Source organism: Saccopteryx bilineata, chromosome 5, assembly GCF_036850765.1.
Source record: "Saccopteryx bilineata isolate mSacBil1 chromosome 5, mSacBil1_pri_phased_curated, whole genome shotgun sequence".
Classification (NCBI taxonomy): Eukaryota; Metazoa; Chordata; class Mammalia; order Chiroptera; family Emballonuridae; genus Saccopteryx; species Saccopteryx bilineata.
This window is the reverse complement of record NC_089494.1, coordinates 3160508-3182234: the sequence shown is the minus strand read 5'-3', so window position 1 is coordinate 3182234 and position 21727 is coordinate 3160508. Positions and strand designations below refer to the sequence as shown.

Here is a 21727-nt window from a genome sequence, read left to right as displayed (position 1 = left end):
AAATCTGCTCACCCTGGCTCCCTCTGGCCCCACGCCCTCCAAACTCCCGGAGCCTCAAATCTCACCCTGGCTCCCTCTGGCCCCACACCCTCCACACTCCCGGAGCCCCAAACCTGCTCACCCTTGCTCCCTCTGGCCCCACGCCCTCCACACACCCGGAGCCCCGAACCTGCTCACCCTGGCTCCCTCTGGCCCCACGCCCTCCACACACCCGGAGCCCCAAATCTGCTCACCCTGGCTCCCTCTGGCCCCACGCCCTCCACACACCCGGAGCCCCAAACCTGCTCACCCTGGCTCCCTCTGGCCCCACGCCCTCCACACACCCGGAGCCCCGAACCTGCTCACCCTGGCTCCCTCTGGCCCCACACCCTCCACACTCCCGGAGCCCCAAACCTGCTCACCCTGGCTCCCTCTGGCCCCACGCCCTCCACACACCCAGAGCCCCAAATCTGCTCACCCTGGCTCCCTCTGGCCCCACACCCTCCACACACCCAGAGCCCCGAACCTGCTCACCCTGCTCCCTCTGGCCCCACGCCCTCCACACACCCGGAGCCCCGAACCTGCTCACCCTGGCTCCCTCTTGCCCCACGCCCTCCACACACCTGGAGCCCCAAACCTGCTCACCCTGGCTCCCTCTGGCCCCATGCCCTCCAGCCACACCCAGAGCCCCGAACCTGCTCACCCTGGCTCCCCCCTGGCCCCTTGCCGACCTCACCCCCCTCTGTCTGCGTCTCCAGGGTCTTGCCCTCAGTCCCCTGGCCCTTCTCTCCTTCGGACGCTCCTGAAAGAGCCTTCACCCTGCCCACTCTCTCCTCCACACATCACCAGGCAGCCGGACGTCCCCAGACAGTCACACAGCCGGAGGCCCGCCCACTGCATCGGAATTCCGGGTGGCACAGGCCTGTGGTGGGACAGCCCGGGGAAGCTTTGTGCCCCCGCCCCCAGAACGGCTCTTTCAGACTCTGCTCTCCGCTCAAAGCTGCCCCATTAGCTCTAGCTGCACCCACCTCCCTGCCCCAACCGCTGACCTCCACAGGGAGGACCACAGCAGCAGGACCTCTGGTCTTCATCCTGTCAGCCTCTCAGCAGTTCAGGGCCCAGGGTCTCCTCTCCCTCCCTGGTCCCAGCGCCCCAGGCTCTCGACTCCCCATCGCTGTCGGCTCCCCCAGGCTCCTGTCCACAGGATTCTCCTCCTCCCCAGCTGTGCAAGCACAGCTCCTGCACCCTAGCCCCCAAGACCCGTCTCTCCCCATCCACACACCCAGACCTCTCCTCTCACCCCACGTGAGTGTCAGCACCCAGCACCCGTGCGTGTCTCCTACTGGGAGTGCCCACAGGAAAGCGGGGCACGCCTCTCGGGCCCTCCCTGTGTTGGCGAGCGCCAACCCCACGGGCGGGGGGCCAGCGACTCAGGGCGGTGGGCAGCACCCTGGGACTGCCTTCCCTCAGCATCAAACGCTCCCTGGCCCGTTCTCTAGTTCCCCGACGGCCCCTTCGGCGGCTTCCTCTAACCTGCCGCTCTTGGGGCGCTTCTGCTGTGACGCGTGGTTTCTGCTGTTGTTGTCTATCTGCCCCCTCACTCTCTCTCATGGGCCCACAGCCACTCGGGTCCCGTCCCCCAGCCCTGTGTCTCCAAGGCTTGGCACACCCTGTCTGCTCCCTCCCAGGGAGCTGAGGGGGATTGGTTGGATGTTTACAAACGAATCGCCACGGAGAAAGACGGATGTGCCTAAGGGAGGCGTGAACACTGCTGTCCACTGGTTAGTCTGAGAAAACCAAAGTGAGGGCAGTCCACTGCCCACAATATCACAGGGACTCAAGACTCTTCCTGGGGCAGAATGAGGCCTTCGTCCTGCGGAGCCCCCTCGGCATAAAGACAAAAAGCTGGGACAGGAGAGGCTGTGTGGCCCGTCCAGCAACACACAGCTGGTTAACCCACGATTTGGGGCCCCCAACCCAAGGCCAGCTCCCCCGACGGCAGCCACGGCCTTTGTCAGCGTTCACGAAACCCGTGGGAAGGGCGTGTGTGTGCCCAAAAGTGTGCCGGCCCGGAGGAAGCTTAGTCGGCTGCGTGCTAAGTGGAGGGATGTCTGGAAATGGCAAGAGAATCTTTAGGACGTACGGTCACCCTCATCCTAATTTACCCGGCACTGTGCCCGGTACCTCTGGGAACAAGATCCCTGGTGGACAGATGGGACCCACAGCTCACACCACGTGGTCCGCCTGCCTCGGTCCGTGCTTTCCGGCCAGGGCTGCCGCAGCACCGAGCTCACCACATTCTGATCTGAAGGTGGAAACCACACCTCCCACCTCCCACTGTCACTCCCTGTAGGTGTGTGGGACTTGATTCCTTTTGTGTCTTTTAAATGACTCCAATTGGGCTTTTCAGCAAAGACCCTCCAATTGGAGCATAGGTCATCATCTCTCCACTCAGAAGAACCGCCCCTGAGCTTGCCGGGGCCCCGGGGCAGACCCTTTTCCTAACTCTGGCACCAGGTGAGCGCCTTGGAGAGCTCAGTCGCGGCTTACCTTCTGGAGCACCCCTGCCAACACCCAGCTCACGTGGCGAGGCTTGGGGGAGACAGCCCTCCCTCCCGTAACCGTGAGCACACTGTACCATGCTGACTCTTTCCAGGCCGGGGCCACTACCCGGGAGTCGCTTTCTTGGGATGGCAAGGAGCAGCCCCCTGAGATCCCTTGTGAGCGTGACCGCATCACAAGGAGGCGCTACAGTGACGTTTGACGTCTCAGAGGAAGAGGATTGTCGAATCAGCCTTCAAAGCCCACCTTCTCCACAACTCACCAGCCAACATAGAGCTTTCCACTCGCTCACGGCTCTCTAGGTTTCTAGACACCGCACCACCACGGACATCACTTCCAAGAGCGAGCTCACCTCGAGAGGACTCGGCGGTCAGTCCTTCCAGGTGCTCCCGAGGCAGCTCACTCAGTGAGGTGCCTGCCTGTCTCCCTCCCTCCCTCCCTTCCTTCCTTCCGTCCTTCCTGCCTTCCTTCCTTCCTTCCACGGAAACCCACACGCCCAACACCCCGCCCCCCCCCCTCTGATGGCGAGAAGAGCATACGTACCTTGCGTGACAATGGTTGGCGGTTGCAAGACAATGAGCCTGTGTGCCACATCAACAATGTACGACAGTAATGGCTCCTGGAGGTCCCCAAAGCTACGGAATTCCGGGACAGTGAACACCAGGTTGTCGCTGGTAGCTATGTGCTGCAGCTCCGCCCTCGGGGCGGCCTGGGTCCCGAGGCCGAAAGAGAACACGCTAGCCTGCTTCAGCGCCACCACCCCGTCGTGGATCTCGTCACTAGAGGGCCCGGCGCTGATGAGGACCAGCACCTGGGGAACCCCTTCTTCCACTCGGCTACCCCCGGCCCGGGTGAAGTGATTCTCGACCACAAAGTCAAGGGCAAAGCCGACATTGGCCAACTCCCCCCCAGTGAACCTAAGGGCTTTGACTGCGTCCAGAACCTGGGCCTTGGTGGAGTAGGTGTCCAAGGAGAACATGGTTCTGGGCTCATCGCTATACTGGACCACCCCCACTCGGATCTGCTGAGCTCCGATTGACAGTCTCTCAAGGAGATTTACAAGGAAGTCGCGAATGACTGTGAAATGGACACTTCCGGTGTTGTTTGATCCGTCAATAAGGAAAAGAATGTCAGCAGAATCTTGTGCTTGAAAAGAAAGAAATGCAAAAAAAAAAAAAAATTGTGAAAGCGTTAGAACAAGTGACCACATGCATCGTTCGGTGTTCTGGCATGTTTCTTTGATCAGAAACACGAAATACAGACAAATGATGGAGGGATGTGAAATTCTCTTTCCGCTCTGCATTCTGAATGGATAAGAGGCAATTTTTTCACAGACGTGAATCGTGTCCAGCAGGGACCCTTTGTACCCCGTTTTCACTTGTGCCAACTTTATAGGGATCGGGTTCGCTTTCCTGTGGGCAGAATACGGGGGGGGCGTATTCTAGAAATGTCTGCTAAATTTGGAGGGCAAGGAGGTTTTCTGGGGGCAGAATGTGCATCTCCAACCATTTCTGCAGAAGAGAAGAACAGAGGACATTAACAAAGGGCCAAGGACGAGTTCTCTCATTCTTGGATATCTCTCTTCTTACCCTCAGGCGATTGTAAAAATGTTTTTTTGTCCCAACACAGGATGTCAGACTGAGGGCGTGGTGACTCACCAGCCCAGTACGTTAAAGAACACTTGATTCCTGGAGCAACTGTTTTGTCTTTTTTTTTTTTTTTTCCTTTAAAAACCAAAATGGCTGCCTACTTGCCATTTTGTTCCTTTGAAAGGGGGAAACTCAAACCGCACAGGAAGTTTTCATTTAAAAAAAAAAATACCCTGATAAAATTTTGGTTTGATTTTCTTGTTCTCATCCCTACGATGTGCTGTTGCATGACACTCACGCCCGGGCCCGGAATGAGGCTGGCTGCTGTGTCCACCTGCTGCGGCTATTGCCTCTGTATTCAGTCACGTAATGCAGAACAACATTAAGCAGAGTGATATGAAACCAGTCATGACATAATTATCCAACCTTGTTTTTATGACACCCTAAACTTCTTGCCGGGTGGGACCACGGGTGCCCAATAAACCCGTAATCAGACTTGGCTCTGGGGTTACACACATGGACATCAAATTGGCTGACCAAGACCTCTCTTCTCTCTGTGATGGCCAACGTGAGACTTCCAATCCTGATTCTAAGAATTGGAATTCGTTGAAGCCACTGAGCAAGTCCATAAACTTTAGAACATGTGAATCAGACTGATTCAAACTACTGTACGGGGGAAGCAAAATTATTCTGGTGTTTGTTTATGGCTTAAGTTGAAGAGGAAGAGGTTTCACATGAACATATATGGTATTTCCATGCTGAGATGTTAAGAAACTATATTTTGGCTATCATTGTAATATTATACCTAAGGCCATTCTTTTTGACATTCACTTTTCATGACAGTGAACACTGTATAATCAAAACTACTTTTCTTTGTGCCAACAGAATTGCTTTTATTGTCACTGCGGCCACCGGATGCAAATCTTGTCTCATGAAATTGAAACGTGTTGCTGCCGTGAAATTAGGTTCTCACCGAGTGAGAATCTCTCTCTTTTCTTCCTCCAGTACACAGAACCCCCGACAACATCTTTGCAGATGAAGTCTTTGCATAGGGAAACATATTAACTTGAAAATATGAGGTCCTGTATGATTAACCTGGAAATATAAGGTCCAATGACCATCATTTTTCACTAGAGTAATTAAGAATTTGTGTTGTTAATCACGGCCATACAAAAGAATCAAATAAGACCAGGCTTTTGCTAAGAAGTTCAAAGCTTTATAGCCACTCTTTAGCCAAAGCATGGGATTCCTGAAGGGTCTGTGGGAGGGCGGAACCAGCAGTGTGACAACGGCAGCGGGCCAATGAAATGGCTCACGCCGTCACATGACTAGATGTTCTACCAATCACACTGCAGAACTCCTCAACATTTCTCAGGCCTAAACCAATGACCTCAAGGGACCAACAAAGGTACGCCATATAGTTAGCATGGCAAGACATTGAAAAGGAGAATTAACGATGATGATCCCAGAGTCAATAAAAAAAATAAAAAAAGTTACAAGATGGCCCGTTCCTTATTAATTTTTTACTTTTTTTTTTCATTGCCATTGACAGTAATGTATAAATAAGATCAATGAACCCTGAGGGGAAAGCCTGGAACATGTATGTCTCTTCTCAAAAGGCTGAACAGCTGCAGGTCATAGAAAAATGTTGGATAATTCGTCATCACTGAAAACAACAACAACATTGTCCTCTTACACACGCATGATAGGACACACGCAGGCATGCGGCGTTATCCGGGAGAGCCAAGGCCTCGGGATGATGCAGGACCCAGGACAACACGGGGCCCGTGGTTCTCCTGGACGGCAAAGCACACCAGTGACACATAGTCACTGGAAGGGAGACCGGCTCTACCTGGAGCTAAAGCTGGGAACCTCTCTGGTTTTCTGCCTGGATGGCTCATTCAGGCCTCACACCCCCAGCTGGCATTTCTCTATGGAAAAGTTTCGCAATGGCTATGGAAAAAAATCGTAGGTTCCTTCAACACCTTTGGAAGCACTGTGTGACCGAGCAGGCTGGCTGGCTCGGACACAATGCCTTCCTTAGCTCTCAGGAGGTGCTTTCGCTTTTCAGAAGGCAAATTTAAAAGATCGCCTTTGCATCTCCTCCAGAAGTCCCCAAACTTTTTACACAGGGGGCCAGTTCACTGTCCCTCAGACCATTGGAGGGCCGCCACATACAGTGCTCCTCTCACTGACCACCAATGAAAGAGGTGCCCCTTCCAGGAGTGCAGCGGGGGGGGGGGGGGGGGGCCTGCGGGCCGTAGTTTGGGGACGCCTGTATGCAGATTCCAAGTGGGTGATAAGTTTCCTGAGTTCTTGAAAGCTCTTCCCGGAATCCTCACTGAATACAGATCACTTTCAGCTTAAGCTGTGGTTTAAAGCTTTTGTGTCTTATCACCAGGTATAAAAGGGATTTAAAAAAAACACCACAACATTCAGAGATTGATTGCTTCGAGTTCATTTAGAACAGTGGCGATCATTAACATTTTGTACAAATGTTACCTGGCAGACAGGGAACGGGAAGAAATTGCCCTCGTTCATGACAAGCCTCGGCAATGCCTTCCTCACTGACTACCTTTTCCCCAAAGTGATAAGCAGAGAATTATTATCACGTGGTTTTTCTGCGGAACATGCAGTGGGCCGTGATTCTGAAGGAATTGCGCGGAGTGAAGTTAATGAGAAAAGACAACATAAACGGATTAATAGGCCACCCTGGTGCTGCTAGTGGCTTGGACACTAGAAGACAGAGATGCCTTCTGGGAGTAAAAACAAAGGTTTTGGATCCTCAGTGTGGAAGCGTACCGGGCCGGCAGGCTCGTTGAGCACTCGCCTTCTGGTGATCTGTTCGGGTATACGTAGTGATCACACAGGAAGGCGACCGCATCCGCCCTTCACCCCGTTTTGGCCGAAACATTCATCCGGAAAAGATGCCCCATTGCCCTGCGAGCCCCTTCGACTAGTTCCGACTTGGAGGCATTATTACCCCCAGAGTCAGAAACGTGATGATCGGCGAGGTAGGGACGCTGAGGGGACTGTCGCGGGTGGAGGAGGTCAGTCCAGGCGCCCTCTGGTCATTTCCTTCCACCCAGGGGTGTTCGATGTGGGGTGTCCTCAAGGGTCCCGTGTTCTTCCCCTCCCCCCATAGTCTGGTAGGAGGAACACTAACACGAAGGTGAGGCGCCTCATTTGAAGGAGGGGACGCCTTTCAGTGTTAAATATAAATAACGCAGCCTGTCCCCCACTCCTCTCTGTCAGAAGTGGACCCACGGAAAGGGCATGAGCATCCTCACCCCCATCGAAGCTGAACTCGTGGGTCACACTGAGCGGGGAAACCGTTTCGTAAACAAGCTCATGAAAGACCCCGGGGTCAGTTAGTTCGGAAGCCCTTCCGGTAAGCAAGTTCTGCCTGCCCACGACGGCAGGCTCTCTCCTCCTGACATCGGGTCCCCTGGGTCCCCTTTATCCTCCCGCCCCTCCAATCTCAGATGACCTGCCCTCTCCTTCTGGGGCTCATCTACTCCCCCGAGGCCTCTGATGCCACCTTAAGTCTCTGCCCCTTCTCCCCAAATCCTCGCTTCTCCAGATGGTCAATGGGTTTCACGGACCAGCTTCCAGACAAAAGGATGTCCCCCGACCCTGCCCATGGAGGACAAGGAAACCTAACCACGGGCATCCGTTCAAAGCACTGCGTGCAGTATATACGACAGTTAACTTGTCAGAGTCCTTCTCCATCGGTCTTTCCGACACTCAGCCCCGGAGAGAGAGCTAACGGGTTGGAGTGGTAAAACAACTCGCCGGCCAATTTGTTCTGCACATGTCACTGGGCAATGACCGCTCGGTGTCATGTCCCGCACGATCGGTACTCCCAGAGTGGCACTGACTTGGGCCATTCACGTCGGGAGAGCCTCTGCAGGCACAGCCACGGTTGTCACGTGGACGAACGTGTCAGAAGGCCAGACCCAGAGCCAAAACCTACGGGCTCCCAGCTCTGACTCTCGCTGACTGTGTGTCACTTACCTTCTCGGGCTCAGTTTCCTCCCAACAGACTTGGACTGGAGCGTGTCTAAGATCTCTTACAATTTCAACTCCACCAATTTCTCTGAGATGAATTCGATGATGCAGAAGAGAGGAAGGGGCTCTCTCTGCGATCCCACCGGACACCACGGCAGACTCCCTCTCTCCCTCCCTCCGCCCCGTCCACCTGTGGGGCGTTCTTTAACGAAATGACCCTCAGTTCCAATCACCAGCGGCCGCACTGGGGTTTTTTTTTCTAAAGAAGGTAGAAATACCTTTATGTGGGATTGGGGGGGGGGGGGTTGGGTTTTTTTTTTTGTTTTGCTTTGTTTTTGTTTTTTTAGTTAAAATTTAATTGTTTCAAAAAACACACACACATCCTCTTGGATGTGGGCAAATGCTCTGTCTTGAAAGGAGACAACAGAGAATATTCAAACCTTTGTTTTTAAACCTCGGAATGGCCATCTCTTCCCTAATCCACCCGCCATGGTTTTAGCCCATAGCGTTGCTTTAATGCCAGCGGGTGCCAAGCTTATCTCCAAAGAATCGCAAGGCGGGCAGCAGCTGGGCGGCGCACGTTGCCATTACCTGTGACGTCCTTAAGGGTCTCCGTGCCGCCGGCCCTCTCTAGAGCCACGGACGAGAGCACACGGGACACTAAGTTGCCCACTACGTCAGGAAGGGAGGTGACATTCTCTAAGTTGAAAATGTGCGTACTGAACGGCTCGCTTGCTATTTCTTTCAGGGCTCCTTCATCTGCATCCTCCACTCCAACTGCGAACACGTTCACGTCGGCGGACTTACGTCCCGCCGAGAGCAGGGCCAGCCGGTCGTCCGAGCGTCCGTCGGTGACCACTACAATAACCTGAGGGACCCCGGCCCCGGCCCGGCTTCCGGCAGCCTCAGTGAGGTGGTTTCGCATTACGTGTTCTAATCCTTTTCCGGGCTGGTGGCTGCCCCCAGTATAAGACATGTTGGAAATATGGGAGAGGACCTCTGGTGCGGAACGGTAGGTATTTAACAGGAACTCGGTCTGCGGGTTGCCGTCGAACTGGACCAGAGCAAAATGGAAATCATTCTCTCCCACAGCTAAAGAGCTTACAACATCATACAGAAACTCCCGAATGAGTTGGAAATGTCCCCTTCCAATGCTCCAAGAGGAATCCACTAGAAATATTATATCAGCCGCAGCACCATTTCTGACATCTTTAAAAAAAGACACGGGTTTAGAATTTTCCTCCTGGTCAAGCACTTAACTTCCTATCAGCGCCAAGCCTTCCTGAACTAAACCCGGTGAGCGCTACGCTGTTACGAAGCAGTAACACAAACACACCTCCCCTGGCAACGCGGGCAGGCAGGCTGACTTACCTGAGAAGCGGGCACCTGGACACACAGACACAGGAGCTGCGGGTGCCCAGGCGTGGGGATGCCCACACGCCATCAACAACTGCTACCGCTATGGGGCAGACTCCAGGATAAGGAGGAAAAAATATTCCCAGGACGTCTTTTCTCTCAGACCTGATTTTTGTGGCACTTTGAGCCCCCCCACCCCCACCCCACCTGGATCAGCCCAGCAAGATAGCCTATCACAGATGGATCAACCATCATTTTATCAATTCATTCTTCAGTTTTGGGGTTCTGCAACTGGGTCTCGAGGGGGGAGGGGATCGTGAAAACAGCCGCTATGTTACGTGAACTAACCTCCAGTGCTCTGGGAAATGTCAAAAAATAATAATAATAATAAATGCGCTAAACCAGTCTTCCTTACGTAAAGATGACTTGAGTTACTGCCGGAGAGAAAGGCAAAGTCTCGTCTTCTCAGACAGTTTACCCTGAAGAAAAGTACTTTTAACAACTTACTACACATTGTTCCCGGGCTAGAAAAGCCTTCAGAGGTGTTAGGCAAAATTTTCCTTTCTTTCAAAGGTGAATCCGGTTGGCCTTCAGCCGTGGGGGCAGAAGAACGAGGGTGTGGAGATTGCCCTTCTGCAGTGCTGACCACGGCAGGTGCCTGGACTGTACTTACCTCGGGCTGACCTGGTGCCCAACCAGTGGCCCCCTTCCACCCCGGTGGTGCTCAGCGCCCGCCCTCAGACCATGAGCTGGCCCGATTGGGGGTCCCCGCCGGGGCCCCAGCTCTCCCAGCAAAGGGGAGGAGGCCCTAGTCACCCTTTGAGCTCACAATGCCTGAAGCATTTCTCGTTTTTTTTTTTAAAACTCTGAAAGCAAATTCTTATTGTGGGTCAATTAGGATCTTTTTTTTTTTTTTTTAATAGTTTGGGCAAACTGGCTTTTAAAAGATTCGGTGATTCTAGATGACAGGTGTCTCCGTGTCCAGACGGTAGAGAGCGGAGACTACACTCAGCGTTTTGTTTTCCTGGGAAAACAACGTCCTCTCGTGAGGCTTGTCTTCCCCTGGTTTTTAAGAGCTCAGAGACCACCAGGTACCAGGGACCTGGAAACAGCCGTTCTGATGGCAAAATATTTGCGATACAAACTTTCTGCCCGTGCTCAAGTGTGTCAACCAACCCCGAGAGCTCAAACCCAGCGTCTGGTGAAAGCAGCCCGTCTCCCCCCGAGTGACGAGTTTCTGAGAAGGTCCGTACGCCACAAGAGCGTTCTGCAGCGCTCGGCTTAGCTGGCTGGCTCCCAAAAGCACCTCTAAGCTCTACGGCCGGCCCGTCAATGCCTAGGTCCCGAGACCGGAGAACCCGGCTCCCTTGGTGGGAGCGCAGAGAGCTGTTCCCAGCGCTTACCTGCTTGTTGTTGAGCACGCGTTCCCGCCAAGCCTGAGAGAAAAAGGCAAAAGACGGCCACTACGGGCAAATGTCGGTGTTTCCTCATTTCTGAATCAGTCTGAGCACCAAGTGTGAACCTAGAAGAGAGAAAAAGACAGAGGTTTGACTCTCAGTGACCCAGGTAGGACCATCAGGTCACCACCAGGCGAACAGATTGAGGATGCATCCCTTTTACTTAAAACAAACAAACACACAAAATAGTTTTGACTGAACTTGCAAAACGAGACACTCTGAATCTGGTGGTTGTATTTCTTCGGCCACGGCCACAAACTGTGCCAACTCAACGTTCTTCCTCTCCAGTCGAGGTGCACAGTGGCAGCGTGTCACGAAACAAGCGGCAGAGGAGATGAGGCGGGAGGAGAGACACGCACAGGGCAGCGGTGGGTCGGGGACGTCCAGCCGACCTCTGTAAAGCCACGTCCAGGGGAAGCTCCCGGAGAGACCCCGCCACGGGAGGAACGGACTTTGTCCGACTCACGGCGTGCGCGAGCGCGGTCACAGCGGCGGGGAACATCTCCGGTCAACCCCTCATTCTCTAGTAACAGTTGACACTTTTCCTCCAACGGATGCCCTCTGTGTGCCAGCCTCCCCTCTCAGCACGGAACGTCTCGTCAGTTCGCGAGACAGGGAAGCCAGACCCGAGGGGTGACTGCCCCGTTGCGTGGTCCCTGCGCCACACACCCGCTGGTGGCTGGGAACATGACTCCCAGCCAAACTCATGTTCAGATGGGCTCACTTGCGTCTGTCACCAGACTTTGACCCTGCGAGTAAACAACACCCTCCGCCCACCCCAAACCAGTAAGCACCCCTGCCTGCTCCAAACCTTCACGTCAACCTCTTAACCCTCCAGTCCCCAATCCGATGTGATCAGCTCACGAGACTGGGCTTGTCCCTAAGACCCCACCCCCAGAGAGCAGGCACAGGTCTCTGTCCAGGCTGAAGTCCCCTCACCAGAGAAAATGCCTCCTTTCTCATCCCCTCTGTCCAAGGCTCCAGTTCCTCCAAACTCTTTCATGGGGCACGGGCATGTCACCTGTGCCAGTCCCAGAAGACCCCCATGCTCCAAGGGCCCCATGCTTGGTTCAATGCTGTCTTGGAAATCTTAATAACTTTTGAACAAAGAGCCCTTTGATTTCATTTTGCAGGAAGCCCACAGCTTGTGGACCTTGTTCTGATATAGAGCCGGGATTCTTCTCATTCTTACCCAGACTGGTCGGGGGGTCCCTGGCCGGGGGGGGGGGTGATACCCATGTTAGAGAGGAGGGTATCGGCCACCTTAGGCTACAATGTTATCAAACCGCGGGTTTTTATGTCATGGTGTCAAAAAGCCACTCAGCACCTACTATGTGCCACACACGGCTTTTCTTCATTCATCTCAGGCATCATCTCGTTATCTTTCCAGGCACGTGTCAGCCCCCCACGTGGATAAAGAAGAAATCGGGGCTCAAAGTCACATAACTACTAAGGGACGCCCTGATCTTCACATGGGACCCCTACTCTGGAGGGTAATGAGAGGAGAGGATAAGAAGGAAAACATTCTTTATACTCTATGAACACTCGTCAGTCAAATTTAGTAGCCGGCATTTGGAGCTTTTTAGGAACCAGACAAGGAGACAGTGCTAATGGGAGAGACAGGTGCTCAGAATCAGCTGGACCGGGACCCCGGGTCCGCCCCACCCCACCCCACCGTGGGCAGGTCATTTAACCGCTCGGTTTCCTCCCCTACCTCATGGAAGCAACAACAACAACTCCTCTCTCGCCAGCTGCCCGTGAGGGCTGCACGGCAGGCTGCTCGTTAAGTGCCCGACACGCGACAGGCAGTCAGGAAATTCTAACGAGCATTCTCTCCCAAGGAAGGTTTCCCCACCGTTTCTCAAAGTGTCTTCCCTGGAACGCTCATTCCCTGAAACGTTCTAGCAAAGAAAAGGCGGTGGGGAGGGGGGTTGTGAGTAATAGTTTGGGAAGCACTGAATAACAAGCCCCTTTCTGGAATCATTACAGTATATATATACATTAACATGTAACAGCTCTGAGACACACAGAAACCAGTGGCGCTTCACTTAACCCAGAGGTTCCCCGGCTGGTTTCGTAGTGCATCTTTCTTCAGCGATGTTCTGCATGTCCAATGAAGCAAGATGCATGCTTTGGGAGCGACTCAGGGCCATGTGTGACCTCACTAATGCCTTGCTGCTCTAAAAGCACTAGCTGGGGGTACCTAACCCTGCCCATGTCCCTACCGGACCCAGGTCAGGGGTTAGTGGGTGTCTGTTCCCTCGGACTCTGTTAACTGCCAGTGGTGACTATGCTCATTGAGGGAGGAGCTCACCCCCCCCCCCCAGGGACCAAGGAAAAGGCTGGAATGTGTATCGCTGACCATGGCTTCTCCCCAGGGGCTCTGGGAAGGGGCCAGAGCCAACCCCACCATCGCCATCAGCTTTCAGGGTGCTAGTTCATATCATTGGGGTTTTTTTTTTTTTTTAGTTTCAGAAAGTACTACTTGATATTAGAAATTGTAAAGTACAGAGGACTACAGTTAAATGGGAAAAGCAATTTGGTTTGGGAAAGGTAAATGCATTTAATCTAGAGTGATCGGGTTACCATCCTAATTAACATTTCATGGTTAGGGTTTAGGGGTTAGAAAGAAGGCCTCGCGAACTAAAACGTGAAAAGACATTCAGCTTCCGTGTGAATGAAAATAAAAAACATCTCTCCGTTTTCAAGTACATGTCAGGTTTTGTTTAATGCCATTTTATCTCCATCCTGTAATCCTAAAGGTCCAAATGCTTCTAATCTGGTTTTATATCCCCTGCCGTGAGTGTGGTTTGACTCTTCCCCGGGAGCGGTAAAGGGAGACGAGAGCCCAGCAGACGGGAGAACTAGCTTGTGAATTACCGTCCTTGTCCACAAACCGAGGACGCCGGGCAGACTCCTGAGACCTGGCAGAAGTGAGGACAGACATACACCAGCAAACTGAACAGCCGAGAAGACGTGGGTACAGGTCTAGGAACATACAACCTACCGAGACTGCATAATGAAGAAAGAGAAAAATCCACATAGACCTAGAGCTCATGAAGAGATTATTTCAGGGATCAAAAAAATCTCTGAACTGCCTGACCAGGCAGTGGCACAGTGGATAGAGCATCAGACTGGGATGCAGAGGACCCAGGTTCGAGACCCCGAGGTCGCCAGCTTGAGCGCAAGCTCATCTGGTTTGAGCAAAGCTCACCAGCTTGGACCCAAGGTCGCTGGCTCGAGCAAGGGGTTACTCGGTCTGCTGTAGCCCCACGGTCAGGGCACATATGAGAAAGCAATCAATGAACAACTAAGGAGTCCCAATGAAAAAACTGATGATTGATGCTTCTCATCTCTCTCCGTTCCTGTCTGTCTGTCCCTGTCTATCCCTCTCTCTGACTCTCTGTCTCTGTAAAAAAAAAATAAAATCTCCGAACCAAGAAAAGCCCAGGACCAAATGGCTTCCCTGAAGAATTTTCCGAACATTGAAAGAAGAATGAACACTGATCTTTCTCAGACACTTTCAAAGACTTAAAGAGGAGGGAATACTGTCAAACTCACTCGATGAGGCCGACGTTACCCTGATGCCAAAGTCAAACAAGGAAAGAAAACTACACACCTGATGAATAGCGATAAAATAAATTCTCAACAAAACACGAGCAAACTGAACTCAGCAGCACCTTGAAAGGATTGTGCAGGACCAAGCAGAGTCATTCCTAGAAAGCAAGGACGGTTCGGCACATGACAAGCAGCCAACACAGCACGCCGTGTTAATGGACTGACGGACAAAAGCATAGGATCATATCAATTAATGCAGAAAAATCGCATTACAAAACCCAATACCCTTTCAGGATAAAAGAGAAAGCACTTAAACTAGGCATCGAAGGAAATCGCCTTAACATAATACAGGGCTTTATGTGGGAAAACCCACCGTTAACATCATACTCAGTAATGAAAATAAAATAAGAAGACTTTCCTTCTGAGTTCAGGAATAAAGCACAAGTATACCCTCTCTTACCACATCCATGAACATAGTAGAGGAAGTCCCAACCAGTGCAAGGAGGCAAGAAATGTAAGTGGCAGGCAGAGCAGAAAGGGTGAAGTTCAACTGTCTCTGTTCAGAGACGACTCGATCTCGTATGTAGAGAACTCACACACACAAGAAAAACAACTGTTAGAACTAACAAACTTAGCAAAGTTGCCAACAACAACAACAACAAAAATCCATGGCATTTGTATACACTATCAGGAAGTGATCTGAAAAGGAAATTTAAAAAAAAAAAAAACAATCTCATTTGCTATGCCATCCAAAACAGGAAAACACTTGGGAACAGGCTTAACCGAGGAGGTGCGAGATGTGAACACTGAAAAGGACCGCACGTCACAGGAAGAAACCAGAGGAGACGTGACAAGTGGGGACACAGCGTGGGCACGCACTGGAAGGTGACATAGTTAAACATGCATACTGTTCAAACTGAGGCACACACTCAGTGCCACGCCTCTCAGAATCTCAACAGCATTTTCGTAGAATTTTTTTTTAATGCTAAAATTCATACCGAATTTCAAAGGACCCAGAGAGCCATAGTAATTTTGAAAAAAAAAAAAAAAATTAGGCTGAAAGCTTTATATTTCCTGATTTCAAAATGTATTTTAAAAACTACATCAATCAGCACCGTATGGCCCTGGAATAAAGACAGACATGTAAAACCCAGGGAATAATAACATATAGATCCTGGAAACAACCCCTCATGTATACGGTTAAATGATCTTTTATCGGGGTGGCCAAGGCTACGCACGGGCGGAGAAGAGGCTCTTCAGCAGACGGCGCAGAGCCACGTGCAGAAGCCACATGTCGCGAGACCCTTACCTCACACCACTCACAAAAACTAACTCGAGACGGATCAAAGGTCTGAATGTAAGGCTCAGAAATATAAAGCTCCTAGAAGAAAAATCTCCGTAACATTGACTTTGGCAATGATTTCTCAGCTAGGAGGCCAAAATCACAGGCAACAACAAGAGAATATACAGATGGGACTTACATCAAACTTAAAAGCTTCCGTGCGGCAAAGGAAGCCATCCACAGAGTAAGACCTGCCACCTGGCTGGCTGGCCTGCTTCCTCCACGGAGGGTGACCTGCTCAGCCCCAGCCCTGTCCCAGTCCCTCTCTAGAAATCCCTCAAACCCATGCTCTACTCTGGGAACCTTCCAGACCTTTCCACGCCCCCCCCCTCACCTCCCCTCACCGTGCCTTCCTTTCCACACTCTGCCTGACCAAGTCCTGAGGTTCTCATTTGAAAAAAAAAAAAAAAAATGATACATAGATGCATTGTCTGTGGTTTGTGTGCATGTTCTCAATAACTAGGGCGTGCGCCTCAGGTCGAGGTCAAAGGACACGGTCCACATGCTCGCTCTCACTGTTTGTATTCAAACCAAACACTGGAACTTTATTAGCAATGTGCATTCTACTAAAAAAGATTAAATATATATATATATAATATTTTATGGGGAAATTGTGTGATGTTGTAATTGGTCAAGAACACTTTTCACACGGAACCCAAGAGAGTGTTCAAAGGCTCTGGCCACGCCCCTGAAATGTATACAAAACTGTGTGTGTGTCTGTGGGATCTCCCAGAGGTAGGACCCGGGTTTGCAGGTGACTCCGACTCCCCTACTCGAGTTCAAACAGCACTGACTCAGTGAAAGGGTCAGCGCCCACCCTCCAGGGCATCCGCTTCACATGTTTTAAAGATGTGACCCGTGCACACGATGCAGGCGGGACTTTAAGCAGTGCTCCAAAATAATCCTGTCATCTGTGCTAGAGCGCGATGACGTCCTCCTAAGACATGACTTACTTCAATGATTTTCTAAGGGAAATGAGTTTTAAATTGGTTGAAAATTACATGTGAAGATTTTCATTGCCGAGATGTTAATCCTTTCAGAGAGCAACCTTGGACATGAGTTGCCTGCCACTGGGACACAAAGTAATGGAATAAAAATATACAGAACACATGCCCCCAGCTGGTTGGCTCAGCGGTAGAGTGTCGGCCTGGTGTGTGGATGTCCTGGGTTTGATTCCCGGTCAGGGCACACAGGGGAAGCAACCATCTGCTTCTCCACCTCTCACCCTTCCTCTTCTCTCTCTCTCATTCTCTCTCTTTCTCTCTCTCTCTCTCTCTCTCTCTTCTCTCTCTCTCTCTCTCTCTCTCTCTTCCCCTCTCACAGCCATGGCTCAATTGGTTTGAGCACACCAGCCCTGGGTGCTGAGGATGGCTCCATGGAGCCTCCACCCCAGGCACTAAAAATAGCTCAGTTGAGAGCATGGCCCCAGACGGGCAGAGCATTGGCCCCAGAGAGGGGGTCACCAGGTGGATCCCAGTCAGGGTGCATGCGGGATTCTGTCTCTCTATCTCCCTTCCTCTCATTTGGAAAAGGAAGAAAAAGAAAAAGAAAATTTTAAATATATATACAGCACACAGGAATTCTTTCCCCAAATCCGTGCAGATATTGAAGAGAAGGGAGTAGAGGGACAAGAAAGAAAGAGCCCCTCCCACTCTGCAAACGGAGCACAGGAGGGACAGTTTGGGAGCTAATGAGTCACCCAGGCTACCCCCCCCCGGCACCCCCTGCCACTAGTCAGCTGACACGACGGGGCTGTGCTGAATTCCCGGGGGGGACAAATGCCTTCCGCGCTGCACGCCTCTCCTGTGGTCCCGTGGAGCTGGCCCCGTGGCTCGGGCGATGCTGACCGCTTGTTAATCCTTTTGTCTGCAGTTACATCTAAGGCTCTTGTATGTGGTTTTGTGGAGTCCCTATTTTTAAAACTGAGCTTCTCGGCAATGAATCTTGGAGAAACTCTTCATGTTTAGATTATTAAAAGAGATCAATGTCATTGCCCCAGATGATCACCACCTGGCTGGCTCATGTTCATAAGGGGAAATGAGGAGGTCACTCCCCTATCACCTTTCCCCAACCTTGTCCCTCCACATACACCCCCCTCCAATCAAGAAACAGAGACGAGAGAGCATAATGGGCTCTGGTCGGTTGACTCAGCAGTAGAGCATCAGCCTGGCGTGTGGAGATCCCAGGTTCAATTCCCAGTCAGGGCACACAGGAGAAGCGCCCATCTGCTTCTCCACTCTCGCCCCTCTCCTTTCTCTCTGTCTCTCTCTTCCCCTCCCACAGCCAAGGATTCATTAGAGCAAAGTTGGCCCGGGTGCTGAGGATGGCTCTGTGGCCTCTGCCTCAGGTGCTAGAATGGCTCTGGTTACAACAGAGTGACACCCCAGATGGGCAGAGCATCGCCCCCTGGTGGGCATACCGGGTGGATCCCGGTAAGGGCACCTCCCCTCCTCTCACTAAAAAAATAAAAATTAAAAAAAGAGAGCATAAAGAATATTTTCTGGGCTCCTCTTGTAGGTGGGATTTTATGCCAAGAACCCAATGGCTGCTCACACACACACACACACACACACACACACGTTTATAGCTGGGAAACTAAAACCAGGTAAGACAAAGTGATTTGCCAAGGCTACACAGATGAGTGGGAACCAGGGTCCAAACCAGAAGAGTAATAAAAGTGCATGTTCCCCAAAAGTTCACAGGAGAACCCCAGGAAACCCTAGGAGGCTGTGACGGATTTGGGCCAGTCAGAGGAAACTCCCCCTGTCTCTCGGGGGAAAAAATAGACTCCTCTGGTGGTGACAAGCCTCTGTGTCAACAGAATTCATCTGTTCACTGCTTTTCTTTCCACCATGAAAAAAGAATTGGCTACTTGAGACCCTTGGGTTGGGTGGGGTGACATGCCCTCTTTGTGTCCCTGACTCTCATCTCTCATGTCCTCAAGGCAAACAGATTTAATAATAAAACTTCAATGCATTTTTATTCTTTCTATGGAGCATTAGTAATTCCTCTCTCTCTCTCTCTTTTTTAATCTGCCTCCTTCTCAAAAGGATGTGAGGTGCCTTTTTCCCATTCATAGAGCTGTGTCCACTGGAAATTTAACAAGATACCTCATAGTACAAAGGTTGCTACCCAGGGTCTTTCAACCTGACCTGTCTCTCGTTTATCCAGGCCCACGACTGTCCCAAGCTATCTGGCAATTCTGGGAATTCGGTTTTCATGAAGTCTACTCAAAAGCTTTTTTCATTTTCCACGTCTGGAATGTCTTTTGTTTGGGGGTTTTTTTTGTTGTGTTTTTTTTTAGAAAGAGACACACACATGCACACAAGGAAGTAATTTTCAAACAAAAGGCTTAAACACATCCAGAGCTTCCATTTTTGAAGTCGTTATTCTGGCCTTCTCCAAGCACAGCCTCTGAAACTCAGGCTGGTCCTCCCGTCACGGGCTGGGGCGTCGGTTACATCCTAAGCATCCCTATGAATGTGGGAGCTGCTGAAATAGGGGGAGGCCACGGTGAGAGAGAGGAAGGGCCACATCTCAGGGGACCAGAGGGGTCCTGAGCCTGCAACCTCTCCCTTTCTCTCTCTCTCTCTCTCTCTCTCTCTCTGTCTCTTGTCTGACTCTTCTTCCCTTTCTGCCCAGATCCGTAGAAAGAAGTCCCCACTCTTAGCCCCAACGAGGAAGCAAAGAGAGATTTGTGGGGTCCATTTGTTAGGAGGAGAGTAGGGGGTGAATATATTACTGTCACCGGAAGGAGCTTTGGGGGAAGCCTCCAGGGAAAGGATTTGTAACGGCCGGGAGAACGCCCCTTCAAAGGAAATACGTGGTAAGCTCCAGCTTGCATTCTGTGAAAACTCACTCTAGATAAGACACATCGGCCACCGTACACTGTCTGTAAACAACGACCCCTTGGCCCAGGCTCTGGGCTCTTTCCTGGGACAGCAAAGCCTTAACTCTTCCGACCCTGTGTGCATGGACCCCGCCTCCTTGAATAATTCTACAATGGGACGTGTCTTTGGGATGACACTGAGTGGCTGACTCGGCCCTTCTGCGCTCCCTGCTCAAGTCAAGTCAGACAGTCGGGGTTCAGCAGCCCCTGGGTTGGAAAAGAGCCGTACAGAAGAGAAGGTGGGGTGGCTCCCTGGAAAGCGGCCTCCTCTCAGAAGGGGGCCGCGGATGGGGGTGCGCGGAGCAGCTGAGGGCCAGCTTCCTTCCCCCCAGTAAGGCAACTTAAGGGAACTCCACGTTGAGCTGCCCACCTACTTGGAAATGTATTCAAAGACAGGATCCCAAGGCCCAAGACATCACCCATCAAGCAGAAAGGTCCCTCGCTGCCATCAATATTAAAGCATGAGGTCACAACGCAAATGTGAAACACACCTTATACCCTCGAAGGTCAGACACCCGGACGAGGCTCCTCCTCCACGCACACTGCGCATTACGAACATGAAGCAGAAATTAGTTCAGCTTTAAGGTGAAGGTGGAGGGTGCCTTAGGAAATGCCCCAGAAAAAAGGGGGGGAGAGGAGGACCACAAACAGCCGTTCCCCCCCCCCAGCCCCGTGACCTGACGTGACACAGAGGCCCCAGGTTCATTCTCCTCATGCCCTTTCCTGGCCACCGATTTCGGGGCCACTGGCCTCTTTCCCAAACCACGGAGTCCCACTGTAGAATTATTCAAGGTGGCTAAAAGGCTCTCCTGTTTTGAGGAAAACTAAACATTTCGCTTTGGTTTCTGGTCTGAGTCGCGATCAAGCCGAGAAGAGTAACATATGTGAAAGGGGGGCTTTGAAACATCAAGTCGCACCATCCTGATAAATGTATACACACACACATATCTATATATATAGATAGATAGATATAGAGATATAGATATATATATAGATATACATCTCGTCAACCCTGGACCGAGCACAACAGCCTGGGAAAGTAGCCCTGCGTGACAGTCTCCATCAGAAACGGTCAGCGAGTCTCTCCCCGGCCCCACCGACGTTACGTGTCAAATCAGGCAAGTTGCCCGACGTTGTCACAGGCAGAATTTCCGCAGCCACCGGCGTCCCTAGGTCACCCTTAGGCTCTAGCAGGTGATGGGTTTCTGGCTGCCCGCACCAGAGATACAGGGAGGCCCCGGTGACACGTCAGGGGCCATCGGGGATGGAGGTGGGGGGGCTTAGGCTCAGTGGAGCTGGCTGCAGCCCCAGGTGCCAGCACTGAGCTGCTGAATCAACTGATGAAGATTCCAGAAGGAAAACCGAGTTTCCTGGAACCGCTTCCCCCGGGGCCTGAGTCATCTGCAGCTGCTCTTCCGCTTCTCATGTTGAAACTGAACCAGTCCGTGAGCTCTTCCTACCAGTAGCCAAGTCTGCGAGCCCTGGAGCCTAGAAACCTGGATGGATAGCGCAGACCGGCGCGGGGGGGGGGGGGGGGGGGGGGGGGGGCCGGGGGGGGCGTGGGAGCGGGGGCGTGGGGGCGGGGGCGGGGGGGCCGGGGGGGTGGAGGCGGGGGGGGGGGGGGGGGGGGCGGGGGGGGGGGGGGGGGGGGGGGGGGGGCGGGGGGGGGGGGGCGGGGGGGGGGGGGGGGTGGGGGGGGGGGGGGGGGGGGGGGGGGGGGAGGGGGGTGTGGGGGCCGGGGGGTGTGGGGCAGGGGGGGGCCGGGGGCGTGGGGGCCGGGGGTGTAGGGGTCGGGGGCAGAGGTGACAGAGCTATTTCTCCCTGCACTTTATTCCCCGGACCCTCTCCTAACTCGAAAATGTTTCTCTGTGTTTCCTGAGCCTTCGCCTTCGCCTTCGCCTTGGGGAGGACGGCAGGATTCTGCCGGGAGGCGCAATGCTGCCAGGCGCCTTCAAAAGACAAGCAACCTGCCTTGGGGGAGGGT

At 52.4% G+C, this 21727-nt stretch overlaps 1 protein-coding gene across 3 annotated transcripts in view; it reads right to left on the bottom strand.

The window, feature by feature from the left end:
• COL6A3 (collagen type VI alpha 3 chain) overlaps positions 1 to 21727 on the bottom strand; it is an 88995-nt gene that overhangs the window by 62035 nt on the left and 5233 nt on the right. For 2 of the 3 annotated variants that reach the window (XM_066278855.1, XM_066278856.1), the window contains exon 2: positions 10901 to 11019. In XM_066278855.1, coding sequence (XP_066134952.1) covers positions 10901 to 10988 — 88 coding nt within the window. In that variant the 5' untranslated portion in view covers positions 10989 to 11019. Of the gene's footprint in view, positions 1 to 3084; positions 3688 to 8732; positions 9351 to 10900; positions 11020 to 21727 lie in introns of all 3 variants that reach the window. The other variant, XM_066278857.1, reaches the window with a different exon arrangement.